This window comes from Anoplopoma fimbria, chromosome 18 (assembly GCF_027596085.1).
Source record: "Anoplopoma fimbria isolate UVic2021 breed Golden Eagle Sablefish chromosome 18, Afim_UVic_2022, whole genome shotgun sequence".
NCBI classification, from domain to species: Eukaryota; Metazoa; Chordata; class Actinopteri; order Perciformes; family Anoplopomatidae; genus Anoplopoma; species Anoplopoma fimbria.
This window is the reverse complement of record NC_072466.1, coordinates 6,685,567-6,700,746: the sequence shown is the minus strand read 5'-3', so window position 1 is coordinate 6,700,746 and position 15,180 is coordinate 6,685,567. Positions and strand designations below refer to the sequence as shown.

Sequence of the window (15,180 nt, the reverse complement as noted above, 5' to 3'; positions counted from 1 at the left end):
CATTTAGGTTTTCAAAGCCGACTGTCAGTGACTCGTAAAACTAAAAAAAATATATCAGAGTAAAAAACGTGAACAAACAGAACATGTTGGCATTTGACCCAGTTTAGTTTATTCTTCATCAGATCCTCAGATGAAAACAACATTTGTGAACGGCTAAGTGAGCAACAATAAAATCAGCAGACGTTTTTAAACGGAGGCAGCAGGTGGAAGAATCTGTTCTTAGTGCAAACAAGGAGCCCCGTTATCAAGTGTGAGACATTTCTTAGAATAGAAATACGCTTGAAAACAAAGTGGCGTATAGACATAAAACATTGCAGTTTTTCCAACAGGTTTGCATGTTTAGATAGTGAAAACCCATCCTGATGTTTAACAGCAAAACAAATATTCACAGGCCTCCTGAGTTGAAATGAACCCACTATATTTAGTCCCTAACTGCCCATTTGATTTGTTGAAAATGACACTTTTTATTCTTAAATGATCACTTCCTTCATGAAGCATTTTTTGTCCGTACAAGTCTCATTCAATGTTGGAAACAGTGCTGCTGCTCGTACTTATCCAAAGGGTGAGGTTTGTATCAGCGGAAATAAAGTGACAATTAAATTTGTGCAAAACGATACGAGTATTTTGGGTGATAGCTGACAACGTGCATTGTGGGTAACCTGTAAAATGTTTTATCTTTAGCTATTTAAAACACATTCTTAATGGAGGGCCTGATTGTACTGCACATATCCCAGTGTTGGGGTAACAGATCCATATATTTATATATACATATATATTTTTTTTTCTTCAGTAGTTTCTTTTACATTATGAGCCACATATTTTGATGTATTACTCTTTGCTTTAGCGGTTCTAACACATAATCTTTGGAGTCACGAAGGGGCCCTGAACCACAGATTGGCACACCCTGATCTATAATGGCTACGAAGGCACTATTGCATGTTAATGTCAATATCACTGGGATTGTAACACAAACATAAAAAAAAGGCGTATCAGCCAGCCGATACGCCAAAGCAAAGAAAAAAAAAAAAAAAAATTGGCCAAAAGTAACTTCATGTCGCTGAATGAATTGTTATAGCTCAACTATTCTCTTCAGTTTAGATTTACCCAAACAGTCGCTTAGTGTTTACAGAAATGATCAAGTCAGTTATATGTAGGAAAACAACGACAAAACAAAACAATGATGGCGTCTTAACATGAGTAGGATTAACACACTTGTACATATACAACAGTGAAGGAAATGAGACATGAGGTGGCTGAGCAGCTAAAAGACCATCCTGTTATTATTAATCATTTACTTTTCTCTTGTAGCTGTGACCACGCAGAGCAAATTCATATTAAAATTACTGTTTGACAGCAACACTGTAAAACCACGCCCCTAAGAGGTACTTTTTCTGACCAAATATTATGTATCGTTACCTGATAAATGATTAATCAGTTATTAAAGATGCCATCTGTTCATTTTGAGGCACCGAGCACTGATTCAGCGGTGGTGCAACATAAACTGCAGAGCAACGTTTCTGGTTAAAATGCTGTGGAAATAATAAAAAAAAAAATGTATGTAGCCACAGTAAAATAAACTATTTTCACTCTGCTGATGCATCTCTGTGCTGAAAATAATTTTACAGTACAAATGTCCTTTTCATACCGTCAGTCATCTTTCATTCAAACAGACAAAAATGCAGCAATTCAACATGTCAGTGTAGCACTAGCTAAGACGTTAGATAAAACCTGTATGCATTAATGTTTTTGTTTGGCGTATAACTTCTGATACTTTTAATATCCCAGTGTTGCATTACGAATACATATTTTACCCCTTTCAATTTTTAAGTCCCCCCTGACCTTAAGCAACTCTCACAATACAGCTGAGTCAGGCCGGGAAACATTTGCATCACTAAGATATTTGGATCTCTTTTGACACTTCAGTGTTTTGACTTCCTGGAATTAATCGTGGTTGCTAAGCAGCTCTGGGTAAACACTGCTGCTCAGCAGTTTTCTGTGTGGCACAGCTCATGTTGTTGGGTTAGAGTGAACAGAAAACAAACTCCCTGAGAGTGGATTCAATCCCAGAGTCAGGGCCTACCGAAAAACAGAGTGTAAGCTACCTAATATAACAATATATTGTCTGTGTCCTTCAGGAACCTTCACTGTACTTGACAGCTGGTATCTATGAACTCCCAGATGTAGAAAATGTGTCAGATCCCTGGGATAAAGAGAAGCTAACGGTATCCAACATGCATGAGCATCAACCCTGCTTCTCCTTCATGCTTTAAATCCTGCTTTCAGTGACGATTCAGTGATGAAATCTGCTGCAACACTCAGAATGGTCTCCCCTGGTAACCGCAGATTTAAATGCACTGATCGTCACGGCGCGTTTGTTTCCAATGTTATCATTCCACATATTTTTTTTCCTTGCTGTAGCATCTTCTATGTGCAGATATATTGTGCTTCTCCTCGTATTTTTGTGTGTTTTTTCCTTGAAACGTCTCATGATGTATCACTCCATGCTGGAGTAAACACACACACAGTTATGTGGTGACCTCTTGAACTTGACCACAGCGTGCGCCGCAGGAAGCTCGGTGTTATTGTCACTTATCAGAGGCTTTGAAAGCGTCCCGTCTGTTTCATCCAGTTTGGGATGATTTCTTTTTTTTTGTGGCTGAACAGCAGCCGCGGCTCCAACGGACGCACACTCGTTTCTGAAACTGAGGACTGACAGCAGGAGGGGGGAGAGGATAGAGGGATAAGTGAAGGACAGCAAGCTGGCTGCTGCCAGGTGACAACCTTTAAAGCTCTTGAAAATCTCCTGTTTCCTGGCAGCACTCTGCGTGTGTGCTTTCTTGCAGTACGTGTTAGTTAAGATAGTGTGTTAAAAGCAGCTATGTCACTATCCAAACTCTCAAACAGACAGCCGTCCTCTCAGCACTTCAATAAAATCAGACGCAATACAAAACTCTCTAAATCAATTCTTAAAAAACCTGATCACCTAATAATTAACATTCAAATGTAATCTACCACACATCTATAGAGAACAGCAGCCTGAGGATAACCTCATTAAAAAAAACAAAAACCTGTTTAGCTCTCAAGCAAACCACCACCCAGACTACACAGAAATGAGAAGTAAAACCTTTAATACTTCATTCTGTTTATCTACATGTACAATTTATGCTAGTATGTTCAGTTGATTTAATCCTAAGCAGCTTTAAACTATCTAATGCATATTCCTACGATCTCACACAGCCTCTAAGTCTATTTCTTCATGCAGACTCCACTACACACTGACAGCATCAGCACCCGAAAAACCTCTGCAACAAGCTAACCCCTGAAAAACAATAACAAAGAAATCCAACAAAGGGGCAGGGTCCACTGTCCGTCCTGTCACATTCAGCCTTTTGTTTTGGCACAATTGCCGCACAGCAGCTGTGGGTTTTTTTTTGATGATGCAGATGCTGGCATGCAGTGTGTGTGTGTGGGCCCGGGAAAGAGACGACGGGTGTGTGAGTAACTATACCGCCGGGGGCCGAGACCAAAAGGAGAGTGAAGGGAGTCAGGGGCAGATAGGTGGAGGAGATGATGGAGAACCTCGACAGAACACAATGGAAGCTAAGACAAATACCACTTTTCCAATATTTCATTTAGCTGTTAGTGGACTGAATGTGGGTTTTTTTCTAACCAGGACCTCTTTTTTATGACCCAAATTTCTTGAGATCATGCAGAGTCAAGGTCATCCAGTTTGGCCAACAATCTTTAAGTACCATCTTTGCATCCCAGAAAGTCCTGTCATGTTATTTTGAATATGAAAGGCTTGTCAAAGAGTCCGAATCTCAATGGGAGTTTTCAACATCCAATGAAAACATGAGTTTCCAACAGATGGGAGATTGAATAAATTGTTGTTGCGTCTGTGAAAACAATTTTTTCCATCATGGCTTAGTCCTAAAATCAGTTTCCATCTTGCACTTTTGACAAATGACTGACGAAACTTTTTGCCAAAGTTCAACAAGGAAGATATTATTTCCTGATATTTCTCCGCCATTAATCTGTTAAGCTCCTCCTATCTTTGTCCAGCAGTCTGTGTTTATAGTTTACTTTCTTTCATTCCACATCATCCATTCAATAACACGTCATCACATCCGGCTGACTGACGAGCTCCAAGCCTGCTCTTTTTAAAACATTCTCACAGCGCTGTGGGCGTAAACAAAACTGCCACCGTTTCTATTATAACATGTTTTTGGATTTGTTTGCCTGAAAGACAGCTGTTGTTGAATGTGTGACAGAGGAGTGCAAAGCTTGCAGAGGTTCACTGCTGAAAACTTCCTGTATTGTTTCCGAGACAAGAGGCTGCCAGAGAGAAAGCTTTAAAATAGGTTGTTAAATTGAAGGGGATTCACACACTTCCATCATGTGAAGAGCACTCAGGCAAGTGTTTGCTCCAGAAGTCTACTTCAATCTCCGTTTTTTTTTCCTTTTCTACTTGAATATCCAGCGTTCCTTTTGCAGCTGTGGTCCACTGGGACACAAATATTCCCGACGATGATGTCGTGTGATTATCCAGGCATCACTTCATATGCTTATTTCCCCTTCCTTCCGATCTAATTTCATTTGTTAATCTTGTGACGTTCCTATCAGACCTTTTTTTCCGTGACTCAGGCTGGCGTGTTCATCCCTGAGGAGATGTGGGCGTCGTCTTCTCAAAGCTGTGTGTGTGTGTGTGTGTGTGTGCGTGCGTGTAGTCTAGATGAAGTGTAGGGAAGGGAGAAGGTTTGAGTCAGATCCATCGTCCGGAGCCCTGTGTGCGCTGCTTCTTCCTCCTCTTACACACATAGTAGACCGGGAAAACCACCAAACCTGCAGAGAGAGAAGGTTTATGTAGAGATGAGCGCTGAAAGTTGGATCATAGCAATGACTCTTGTTCCTAATTATACACATTTAAATTAGCCACTCATTAATGCACAACGTAAATCTTAAATTATCTATCAGTGTCAAGCTCTGACGAGTGTTCTGTACGGATTTGATTTGATTATTCCGTCTTATGGCACACTGCCTACACATTTGGCATGTTTGAAATTAATTGAGCTGAAAAAGAGAGCAGCAGCACGACACTGATTCTAATGACGATGAGAACAAATGACGTTAAACGTTGGCCCGCGGCGGATCATCTGTCGGACGCACTGACACGGGAAAGAGATTAACACTAATTACAGTTCAGCTGAGGCATCAAAAGTTCACGATACTGTCTGACAGTAGAGTGCTCAGAGAGAGCGGTCGGGTGATATGACTCGTAAAATGTTGTTTCAGGAAGTTAACAGAGAGTGATAATCTGGATTTGCAGAGAGTTTACTTCTCTTCTACAGGAGGACATATAACTGAGAATGGCATGCGTGTTCATATAAAGTTTGTGGCATGATTATGTTTTATTTATTTTTTTGCATAGACTGAGAACCTGCTTTGCTGTGTGGAAGAAAACATCTGTAATAGAATCAAACCATTTAGCCGTTTACGTTTGCTAACTCAGATTAACGTGCCCGTGTGTGTTCCTGTGCATAATTGTGTTACCTATCACCAGCGCGAGAGCTCCGAGCACCACAACCAGCAGAATGACCACCGGAGCTATCAGCACCTTAGTGCCTGCAGAGAAAAACAGAGAGAGAGAGAGAGAGAGAGAGAGAACAATAATCATCCGTAATGAATAAATGTTCCTGCTGATACAACTAGCTGTCGCTGTCATGGAGAGCAAAGTCGAACACATCTACCAGAGTTCAGTTTCCTGGAGGCTTGCTGTTGCATGAATTTGAGAACTGTGAACGGATAATTATAACTCGCATAATCTGATGTGTGATGATTTCACACTTCGTTATAAAGCCTTCCTCAGGGGCCTCTGCCAGCACAGACTTTAAAATGGGAGTTTTCACTGCTGCTGCAATCAACGGGTAACTGAATGTCCGTCTGATGGGACGTTGATGGCAATCAGGCAAAGCGGCAATAACACATTTTGACTTAAGGTTGTTATTAAGTGCTAGCCAGAAAAAAAAAACTATTCCACTGCTATTTCTATCACTATTGCTCTCTCTAATCTACAATTCTAATCCACAGCAGAGTGCAACACGGTGACGCTGATGTATTTTCGTTCATGGGTGTTTCTGGGCAAAACAGGAAATCTCTAACTAAAGCAGAATAAAAGAAAATAAAGCTTGTTGTAGAAGTGTGGGTAGACTAGAAAGTTTAACAATAGTTTATTACAAAATAACTCTGAACACTGAATCTACCACATTTGTCATTGGCAAATTCCTCCCTAAATGCAGAAAACACAGTAGCTGTCAAACTGTGTGAATATGCAGCTGTATTAATGTAAAACTCTATATTTCTCACTGTATGCTACAGCCATGCTAGTATCTCTTTGAGGCTGTACATGGGCACAGCAGTGCTTTATGCTTAATGCTAACGGCAGCACGCTAACATGCTCATAATGTTGTTTAGAAGCTGGAATGTTTACAATGTTAACGCCTTAGTTTCGAGCGTTTGAATCCTAACAATTGCCAATTAGCAATACATATAAAGCACTGAGGCTGATGGGAATATCAATAGTTTTGCAGGTATTTAGTCATAAAACAAAGTAAATGGCTTATGAAAATGTTGCCCTGATGGCAGTACGTTAGGCAGAGGGAGGATTGCGAGAGACAGTAGGATTCATCCTCTGGGCACCATGAATAGGAGATATTTTAATTTGGACCAAAATGGTCGAACAACTGAAGTTGCCATCGCTAGAACCTCGCCGCTAGGATTGCTAAAAACTAAGGTTACCACACACACACACACACACTTACCACAGACCGACCCTCTGATCAGCCGTCTCAGATGAGGTCTATCAGGTAGATAGCGATACTTGCATCCAAACACGCTGAGGTTTGACGTATGGTCCCCAAAGAACCTGACAACAAGGAGTTTTACAGAATGAATGAGATCGTCACATAGAAAGAGGTGGAGGAGGCAAACAGAGAAAAGAAAGTAAAAAAACAAAAAAACAGTAAAAGATTCTAACCGTAGGTGTCGGTAACGTTCTCCACAGCGGTAACAGAAGTTAGTGTTGCACTGAGTACATGTCATATGGTCACATCCCTCCGTACGCTGGATATGGATCTACAGATGCAGATGGAAGGAAAAAAGAAGAGATTTACTAGACTATTATTATTAAATTGATGCATTCATTTCTTTCATTTTTTTATGGTTGCGTCCCAATTGGAATGCGACACCATCTTCTCCTTCCAGACTCCAGACTCACTTTATTGTAAGACGTCTTAGCAGCACTAAAATGCAGCACTAGCAGCATTACTCTCATTTTCAAACTGGAAACTATGAGCATCCGGGTCCAGCATCTATTGAGCTGCGCTGCCATATGCATGCAGCAGTCCACTTAATGGATCGTAGTATAAACTGGCCATTAAGTTCAGACTCTTTTTTTTTTTCCTCCAGCTAAACACAGCATGACACCAATTTGCTGGCGTCCCAGTCAGACACGATTCTCTCTCTCAGAAATTCAGTTTTCGCCGATGCGATGAACACAGATGGAGAGTGTTTGCCGCTGCGAGCAAACAGTTACCCACATACCGGTGATTAGCTTAATCCATGTCTTGCTTTAGTCATCTCCTGACAGTCAAATTAAATATTGTGTAGACTAACAGTGGGAGAGGTGCCAGTGAGTCTACCACATTTGTTTTTTGTGCAGCAGAGGCGTCATTATTTTTTCAATATGTTGACTGTCTGTGCATCTCGGTCCAGCTGTTCCCACATGCACTTCAAATCTGAGCATCCCTCTACGTCTCTGCAGCTCCTCATCCATCATCTGTTCCTGCTCTCATGCTTCTCTTAGCCTTTATTGATTTATTCATCTACATTTATTCCACCGTCCATCAGTCAACCCTCTTTCCATTTACCCTCATCCATGTCACATGGTGGCCACGCTCAGCACTCCTCTGGCTGTGTTGTTCTACAGCAGAAAATAAAAACAGGACTATCATGATTTGGGATTTCTTACCCTGCACTGTGGACATTTCTGGGCGTTTCTCTGTCCGTGCTCTATGACACTCGCCCAGCCTCGTAGCAGCTTGTCTCCTTTCCTGTATTCGCGACATTTGACCCTGTTGTGCCACGGAGCGTGACATTTAAAGCACCACACAAACTGGCAATTGATGCACTGGATCTAAAGTGGGGACAAAAGAAAGAAAACCCATGCTTATGTTAGTTTTGAACCTAAACATCAGCTGTAAGTGGAATTTCATTTTTTCTGTGAATATTGACAAATTGCACTGAGCTATTAAAAGATGAATGACAGCACAAAGTCAACAAAACAACTGACAAACAACTCAAACCTAAAATCAAATAAACAACAATAACAATACAATTCTATGACTAAACAAACATTGAGAGACACAGAGCAGCATCTGGTACCAAGGATCAGGTATTCAATCACATCCCCGAAACAAGATTAAAAAGAAACGCTATTAGTTTGGTGCGATGGGAGATTTCCCATATAATCCAAGGAATAGTTGCCATATCTTGTACTTGTAAAATGTTTTACCCTTATTCCTTAAACAATTAGTTATTTTCTCTAAAGGTACACAACTATAAATTTCAGAGAGCCTATTCCAATTGAGACAGGTACATCCGATTTTAATTTTAACGCAATACATTTATTAGCAATAGCCAGCAGGATTTCTTTGAGCTTTAGCGTTTGGTTATTTTTAATGTTGGATTTAGTAAAGTTACCCAATAAACAAGCTTCTGGGTCCAGTAGAAAGTCAACACCATGAATACTTGATAGGATGTCAAAACCTGTTTAGTTAAGGGCATTTTAAAGTGGAGTGCAAAAATGTTCCCTCTTCTAGGCCAAATATTGGAGTTGTATCTGTGCAATTTATAAGGAGAGTTAAAGAGTTGATGGAGAAAGTTTAATTGTATAAATCTATATCTAGAAAATATAAAATAGAGGCACCATTTATGCACAATTCACCCCATAGTTCCCCATCCATATCATTTTCTTATGTATTTCTTTATGATCCGTTGGTGTATTGGAACCGTCATCTTACCTTGTACTTGTGCTCGGAGCGGTTGGAGTTGTTCCCCTTCAGGGAGGTGAAATTGCTGCACTGGGGGCAGGGTTTGGTGCTCGAGTCCAGCTGACTCAGCTCCAAAAAGTAACGATATTTTGCCACGTCCTCGTTGGCCAAATGGGAAATCACCACTCCCTCCTCCAGGTAGCCGCTGCACTCTGGGATCGGACAGACGATGAACGATTTGGCCACTCGCACCTGAGAAAACATCACAAAAAACGTTATTTAAATTTGATTCAAGCACTAAAAAAGGTTTTCAATAAGACTTTTTTTTTTTTACATTTTTAATCTCTCTGTCTTTCAGCAGCCAAATCTAGATGTTGAGTAAATTATGGTTAATAATTGACCAAAGATTAGAGGCAGTAAAAGGCTGAATGGAAGGCTGGAGGAGGAGGTTGAGGGAGTGGAAGTTAATATGTGTCGAAGCACACACAGACAAACATTAGCTACTTCAGACCAAGAGCTCGGCAGATGTTTAGTGGACCTTATCCAAACGTGAGTTATAGTCTGATCACCGAGTAAAACAATAACCTTAACATCACAGACATCACAGAGCCACAGGGGACGCTACACCTACTCATTCAAACTGTTTTAAAGGAGTAAAAACAAACATAAAACATGAAGTTTGAAACATTAATTCACCACCTTCAGGGACCTTTTATAACATACACACAGGATTAAGGTGATACTCTCGCTTTAGGGTGCACTATTTCATCATCTTACTATACTCAGTTACAAAAAAACTCAAATTTTTCTGTCATTAATTTCTCACCTCAATACAAGCGTGTTTGTTCAGATCTCAACTTATCTGACCTCCGATATATTAAGTATCATACTTCATTTTCACCTGCTATCTACTTTTTTTTTGTCTTTCTTTCCTCTCAGGGCATCTCTTCTTCTTCTCTGGTTCCATCTCTCTCTCTCTCTCTCCCTCATTTCATATCTTCTTTCTGTCTCTTTCTCTGAACGTCTTCAGTCCATCAAAGCCAGTGACACCAGTTGACACACGATAAGGACTTTTGTCTGTGCGTGTGAAATGACAGCAGACAGAAAGCAAAGAACAAAAGCATCAGCCTCTGACTGTGTTACACCCAGCATCTCAAGCCTGTTACAAGATTATGAAAATGTATCCTCTGTGATGTGTTAGTTTGTTGCCACAACACTAACACTGTGATGACCACTGCAGGACTGGTTGGACGGGTTGTGAGTGCTGCCGATTTGTCTCTCACACACACACACACACACACACACACGTGTCACCGGCCAGTAAACACATCAATCTCAGTCAGTTGTTGTAACATCACAAGGTGTAATTAAGAGAGCTTGAAAAATAGTTAGCAAGTGAGCAGAGTTGAAACAACTAGCTAGAAGTATTGGAAACAAATGGTTGAAACGGCTAAAAGTTAAATGTGATAGCTTAAAGTAACTGGTGAATGGTTGAAACGTCGTTTGAATGCAAATTTGACATAAAATTAATAAAACAAAATAGTTAAATAACACCCAGTTTCCAATTCATTCATAAAATTCATATTTGAAACATGACAGTAGCTGCTTGAGCTCATGTGACAGGGAAATAATGTAGAGAAGCGAAGTTTCCCAGTGACTCTAAACACATCTAAACACCTAATGTTACGGCAGAATTAATTCTATATTGTCAGCTACAATATTCCTATTTCTGACTTTTAAAAAAACAGCAACACTATTGCTTTAAATAGCATAAAAGCTACTGTTATTTAATCCCTGGCACAAAAACATGCTTAGCACCAAACCAGTGAAATCTAGTCTACCCAAGTGCCCAGGAGCAAGGCACTGACCCCTTCCTATCTATGAGCACATACTCCAATCTCTCTGACATAATGCTTACTGTACCTTCTGAAGTTAAGCAAGTAAGCTAAAAAAAAAAGGGTTTCCAGTACATTGACGGGAACAAATAAATTCCACCCACACGATAGTTTACATGACCCTTATCTCATTCGGCGCTGTTATCAGAGAGTCCGCTTGTCTGTGTTTGTGTGATTATTCATGCCTCGTTATCGCAGCAAGACAACTGCAGATAAAAATGCCGCCTGTGTCACCGATAAACACTGTTATATCTAAACAGATTAAAGGGAGATTACAGGAACAGTAGCAAGGATTTAGGATTGTAACTTCTCTTTTTCTTGTTTAATCAGTAACAGGGACGGCATAAAAGTTTATTTAAATCAAATTATAATCAGAGGATGGTACCAGTTAAAGATATCCCCCCCCCTGATTCACTTTAGCTCTGTTAGATTGGCAATGTGCCTTTCATTGCTATGAATCAAATCAGCTAATGTATCTCTCATCTATTATTCAGATCCTTGCATTCAAAGAGTAAATCTTCCCCTGAATCAATGAACACGAGCTCTTCCTAAACATTTATTGTTGCAACAGAATGCATTGCAGCTGATTTGTTGTGTCCCTATTTGAACTATTTAACCGGGTTAAAGAATAACTTTGCAATTGCTGCTGCTCTCTTCGTGTACATCTAAAGACACACTGCTGGGATGATAAGAAGAATACTAGAATGTTTCTGATTGTGAGGAAGCCAATCAGTACACATGATGAGCTTTGTGTCAAAAACAATCCAGTTTTAGTGCAGAATGTGTCAGTGACGTACTGTACCAGTCAAAAGTTTGGACACACCTTCTCATTCAATGGTTTTTCTTTCTTTTTCTTTTTTTCTACATTGTAGATTAATATCGAAGACATCCAAACTATGAAGGAACACATATGGAATTATGTGGTAAACAAACAAATGCTCAACAAACCAGAATATGTTTTATATTTTAGATTCTTCAAAGTATTTGAATGAGAAGGTGTGTCCAACCTTTTGACTGGTACTGTATATTATATATATATATATATATATATATATATATTTACTGTATATTCACAGAAAAGCAGCTGCAGATGTTGGCCTCTGACATTTGAGCAACAATTTCATGAAATAAAGTATATTTAGACTCAGATTGCTCAATGCCCCTAAGCTCCAGGTGTTTTATAACAGCTCCCAGAAATGTCTCCATGCTCCTTTAAAGTAGACGTCCGTCGTTTTTTGTTTCATTTTCATTTGGTCGTAGTATTTGATCTTATATTTGTTTACTATATTTTACCTATTTCACTTGATTTTATATATTTTGTTTGTTTATTTGATTGTCTCTTGTTATTTAATTTTGTTTCTTAGTTTAGTTTTATCCTAACGATTGTTCTTAATGTTTCTTCTATTGCACTGTTTTGCTGGCTTGTCTGTCGAAGCACTTTGTAAACCTTGTTTTTAAAAGGTTGCTATATAAATAAAGTTATTATTATTATTTCATTTTGTTTCTTCCATCCATCCATCCATTTCCTTCCGCTTATCCGGGGCCGGGTCGCTGTTTTGCTGGTTTGTCTGTCAAAGCACTTATTAAATCTTGTTTTTAAAAAGGTGCTGTATAAATAAAGTTATTATTATTATTATAGTATTATTTCATTTTGTTTCTTAGTTTAGTTTTATCCTAACGATTGTTCTTAATGTTTCTTAGTTTAGTTTTATCCTAACGATTGTTCTTAATGTTTCTTTTATTGCACTGTTTTGTCTGTCGAAGCACTTTGTAAACCTTGTTTTAGCGTCTGCTAAATGACTGTAATGTAATGTTTTTAAAAGGTGCTATATAAATAAAGTTATTATTATTATTATTAGTATTATTATTATTATTTCATTTTGTTTCTTAGTTTAGTTTTATCCTAACGATTGTTCTTAATGTTTCTTCTATTGCACTGTTTTGCTGGTTTGTCTGTCAAAGCACTTATTAAACCTTGTTTTTAAAAGGTGCTGTATAAATAAAGTTATTATTATTATTATTATTAGTGGTAGTAGTATTATTTCATTTTGTTTCTTAGTTTAGTTTTATCCTACTGTTTTGCTGGTTTGTCTGTCAACTTGTTCTTAATGTTTCTTTTTAAACCTTGTTTTTATGCTATATAAATAACGATTGTTATTAATTTTGTTTCTTAGTTTAGTTTTATCCTAACGATTGTTCTTAATGTTTCTTCTTTTGCACTGTTTTGCTGGTTTGTCTGTCAAAGCACTTATTAAACCTTGTTTTTAAAAGGTGCTGTATAAATAAAGTTTTTATTATTATTATAAGTATTATTTCATGTTGTTTCTTAGTTTAGTTTTATCCTAACGATTGTTCTTAATGTTTCTTAGTTTAGTTTTATCCTAACGATTGTTCTTAATGTTTCTTCTATTGCACTGTTTTGCTGGTTTGTCTGTCGAAGCACTTTGTAAACCTTGTTTTTAAAAGGTTGCTGTATAAATAAAGTTATTATTATTATTATTATTATAAGTATCATTTCAGTTTTTTTTTCTTTGTTTAGTTTTTTATCCTAACGATTGTTCTTAATGTTTCTTTTATTGCACTGTTTTGTTTGTCTGTCAAAGCACTTATTAAACCTTGTTTTAAAAGGTTGCTACATAAATAAAGTTATTATTATTATTAAATGTTTCCAAACATAACACTTCAGAAAGTGTCACTACTGTGTGTTGTTGTTGTTGTTGTTGTTGTTGCCCCCCCCCCCTGCTCCACCAGACCTGGGAGCTGACGTAGAGCTTCAGACACTCGTCACACACGGCCTTCCTGCAGCAGGGTAAGGGTGCGATGGTTTTCTCCTCCAGGCACACCCTGCAACTCTGCTGCGACGTGGCCCCGCCCCCGGCCTGTGCCATGTCACCAAAAGGGTCCACCAGGTCGTCCAGCGTGTACAGAGCCGGGTCTGGACTCGAACACGCCTCCACCATCTCTGTCGTCGTCATGGTTTCACGTCCGTCGCCGTGGTCGTCGTCGATGCAGTACACGGTGCAGTAGACGTGCTGCACTTCGTCCGCCGTGACGTAGCTGTGACGTCGCCGAGCTGTAACGGTTACGCGTTCGAATGGAGCGGTCGAGCAGGATTCGGCGGCGGTTACGCGTTCGATTTCGCGACCGTTTGGAGCGGCGTCGTCGTCGTTGTCAACGGCTACTCCCGCGCTTGCTTCCCGCCGCAGAGACGGAGATTTAGAAACGCCGAGATTTCTCCTCAAGATCTCCACGGCGCTCGCTCTCCTCCTCCTCTCTCCTCCACCTCCTCCTCCTCCGCCGTTGCAGTTGTTGTTGTTATTCCCCCTCGCATCCTTCTCCTCCCCGCCGCTCCTCCTCCTCCCGTCGAGCGACAGCCGCGAGTTCGATCTCCCGACTCGGTCAACTTTGCTCTCCGCGATGGAGAAAGTTTCCGTCGCCAGGTTACGGGACAATCTCGCCCTCCCCTCCTCCAGCCCGCTGATAAAACTCGGCATGTTAACGGCGGCGGCTATCGGGTCGTCATCGTCCATCCCCGATGTTGATCTCCCCATTTAGAGAGCGGTTCTCTCCTCCTCTCGGATCCAAACGCTGCTAACCAAAACAAAACAAAGCACACAGCAAGCTGCTTCCGGGTGGCGACGTCACGGCGGAGGAGAGCAGCGATTGGCTGGTGGGGGGAGCGCGGCCCCGGCAGATTGGCACGCGCATCTCACCAACAAATCACGGCAATTTGTGGAGAATTTTCACAATTTCAAAATAAATAATAATAATAATGTTATATATATATATATATATGTATATATATATTCCATATTATAATATATCTATAGATATTTACATTATAATCTATCTCTATATATATATATATATTACAATTATAATCTCTCTCTCTCTCTCTCTCTCTATATATATATATATATTACAATTATAACTGTATATATATATATATATATATATTACAATTATACTGTATATATGTATAGATATTCCAATTATAATCTCTCTCTCTCTCTCTATATATATATATATATATATATTATACTACAATTATATGTATATGTATAGATATTCCAATTATAATCTATATTTATATTTATATATATATATATATATATATATATATATATATATATTATATATATATATATATATATATATATATATAATATACAGTACCAGTCAAAAGTTTGGACACACCTTCTCATTCAACTACTTTGAAGAATCTAAAATATAAAACA

At 39.2% G+C, this 15,180-nt stretch overlaps 1 protein-coding gene across 1 annotated transcript; it reads right to left on the bottom strand.

Moving 5' to 3' along the window:
- Window positions 1–93: 93 nt before the first annotated feature.
- Window positions 94–14,511, bottom strand: rnf217 (ring finger protein 217). Its single transcript, XM_054618320.1, has 7 exons — window positions 13,696–14,511; window positions 9,078–9,299; window positions 8,027–8,191; window positions 7,034–7,131; window positions 6,819–6,922; window positions 5,551–5,622; window positions 94–4,842 (listed from the first exon to the last, which is right to left on the bottom strand). The coding sequence occupies exons 1-7, from the start codon at window positions 14,491–14,493 to the stop codon at window positions 4,763–4,765; spliced, it is 1,539 nt and encodes a 512-aa protein (XP_054474295.1). The 5' UTR covers window positions 14,494–14,511; the 3' UTR covers window positions 94–4,762.
- Window positions 14,512–15,180: the final 669 nt, after the last annotated feature.

What these genes read in the sequence shown, in the direction of transcription:
- rnf217 (XM_054618320.1), bottom strand. Translation starts at nt 14,493, where the DNA reads ATGGGGAGATCAACATCGGGGATGGACGATGACGACCCGATAGCCGCC. An exon ending in GAACGTTACCGACACCTACG is followed by an intron (nt 6,923 to 7,033) that starts GTTAGAATCTTT and finishes CCTTGTTGTCAG; the next exon opens with GTTCTTTGGGGACCATACGT. An exon ending in GATCAGAGGGTCGGTCTGTG is followed by an intron (nt 5,623 to 6,818) that starts GTAAGTGTGTGT and finishes TTTTCTCTGCAG; the next exon opens with GCACTAAGGTGCTGATAGCT.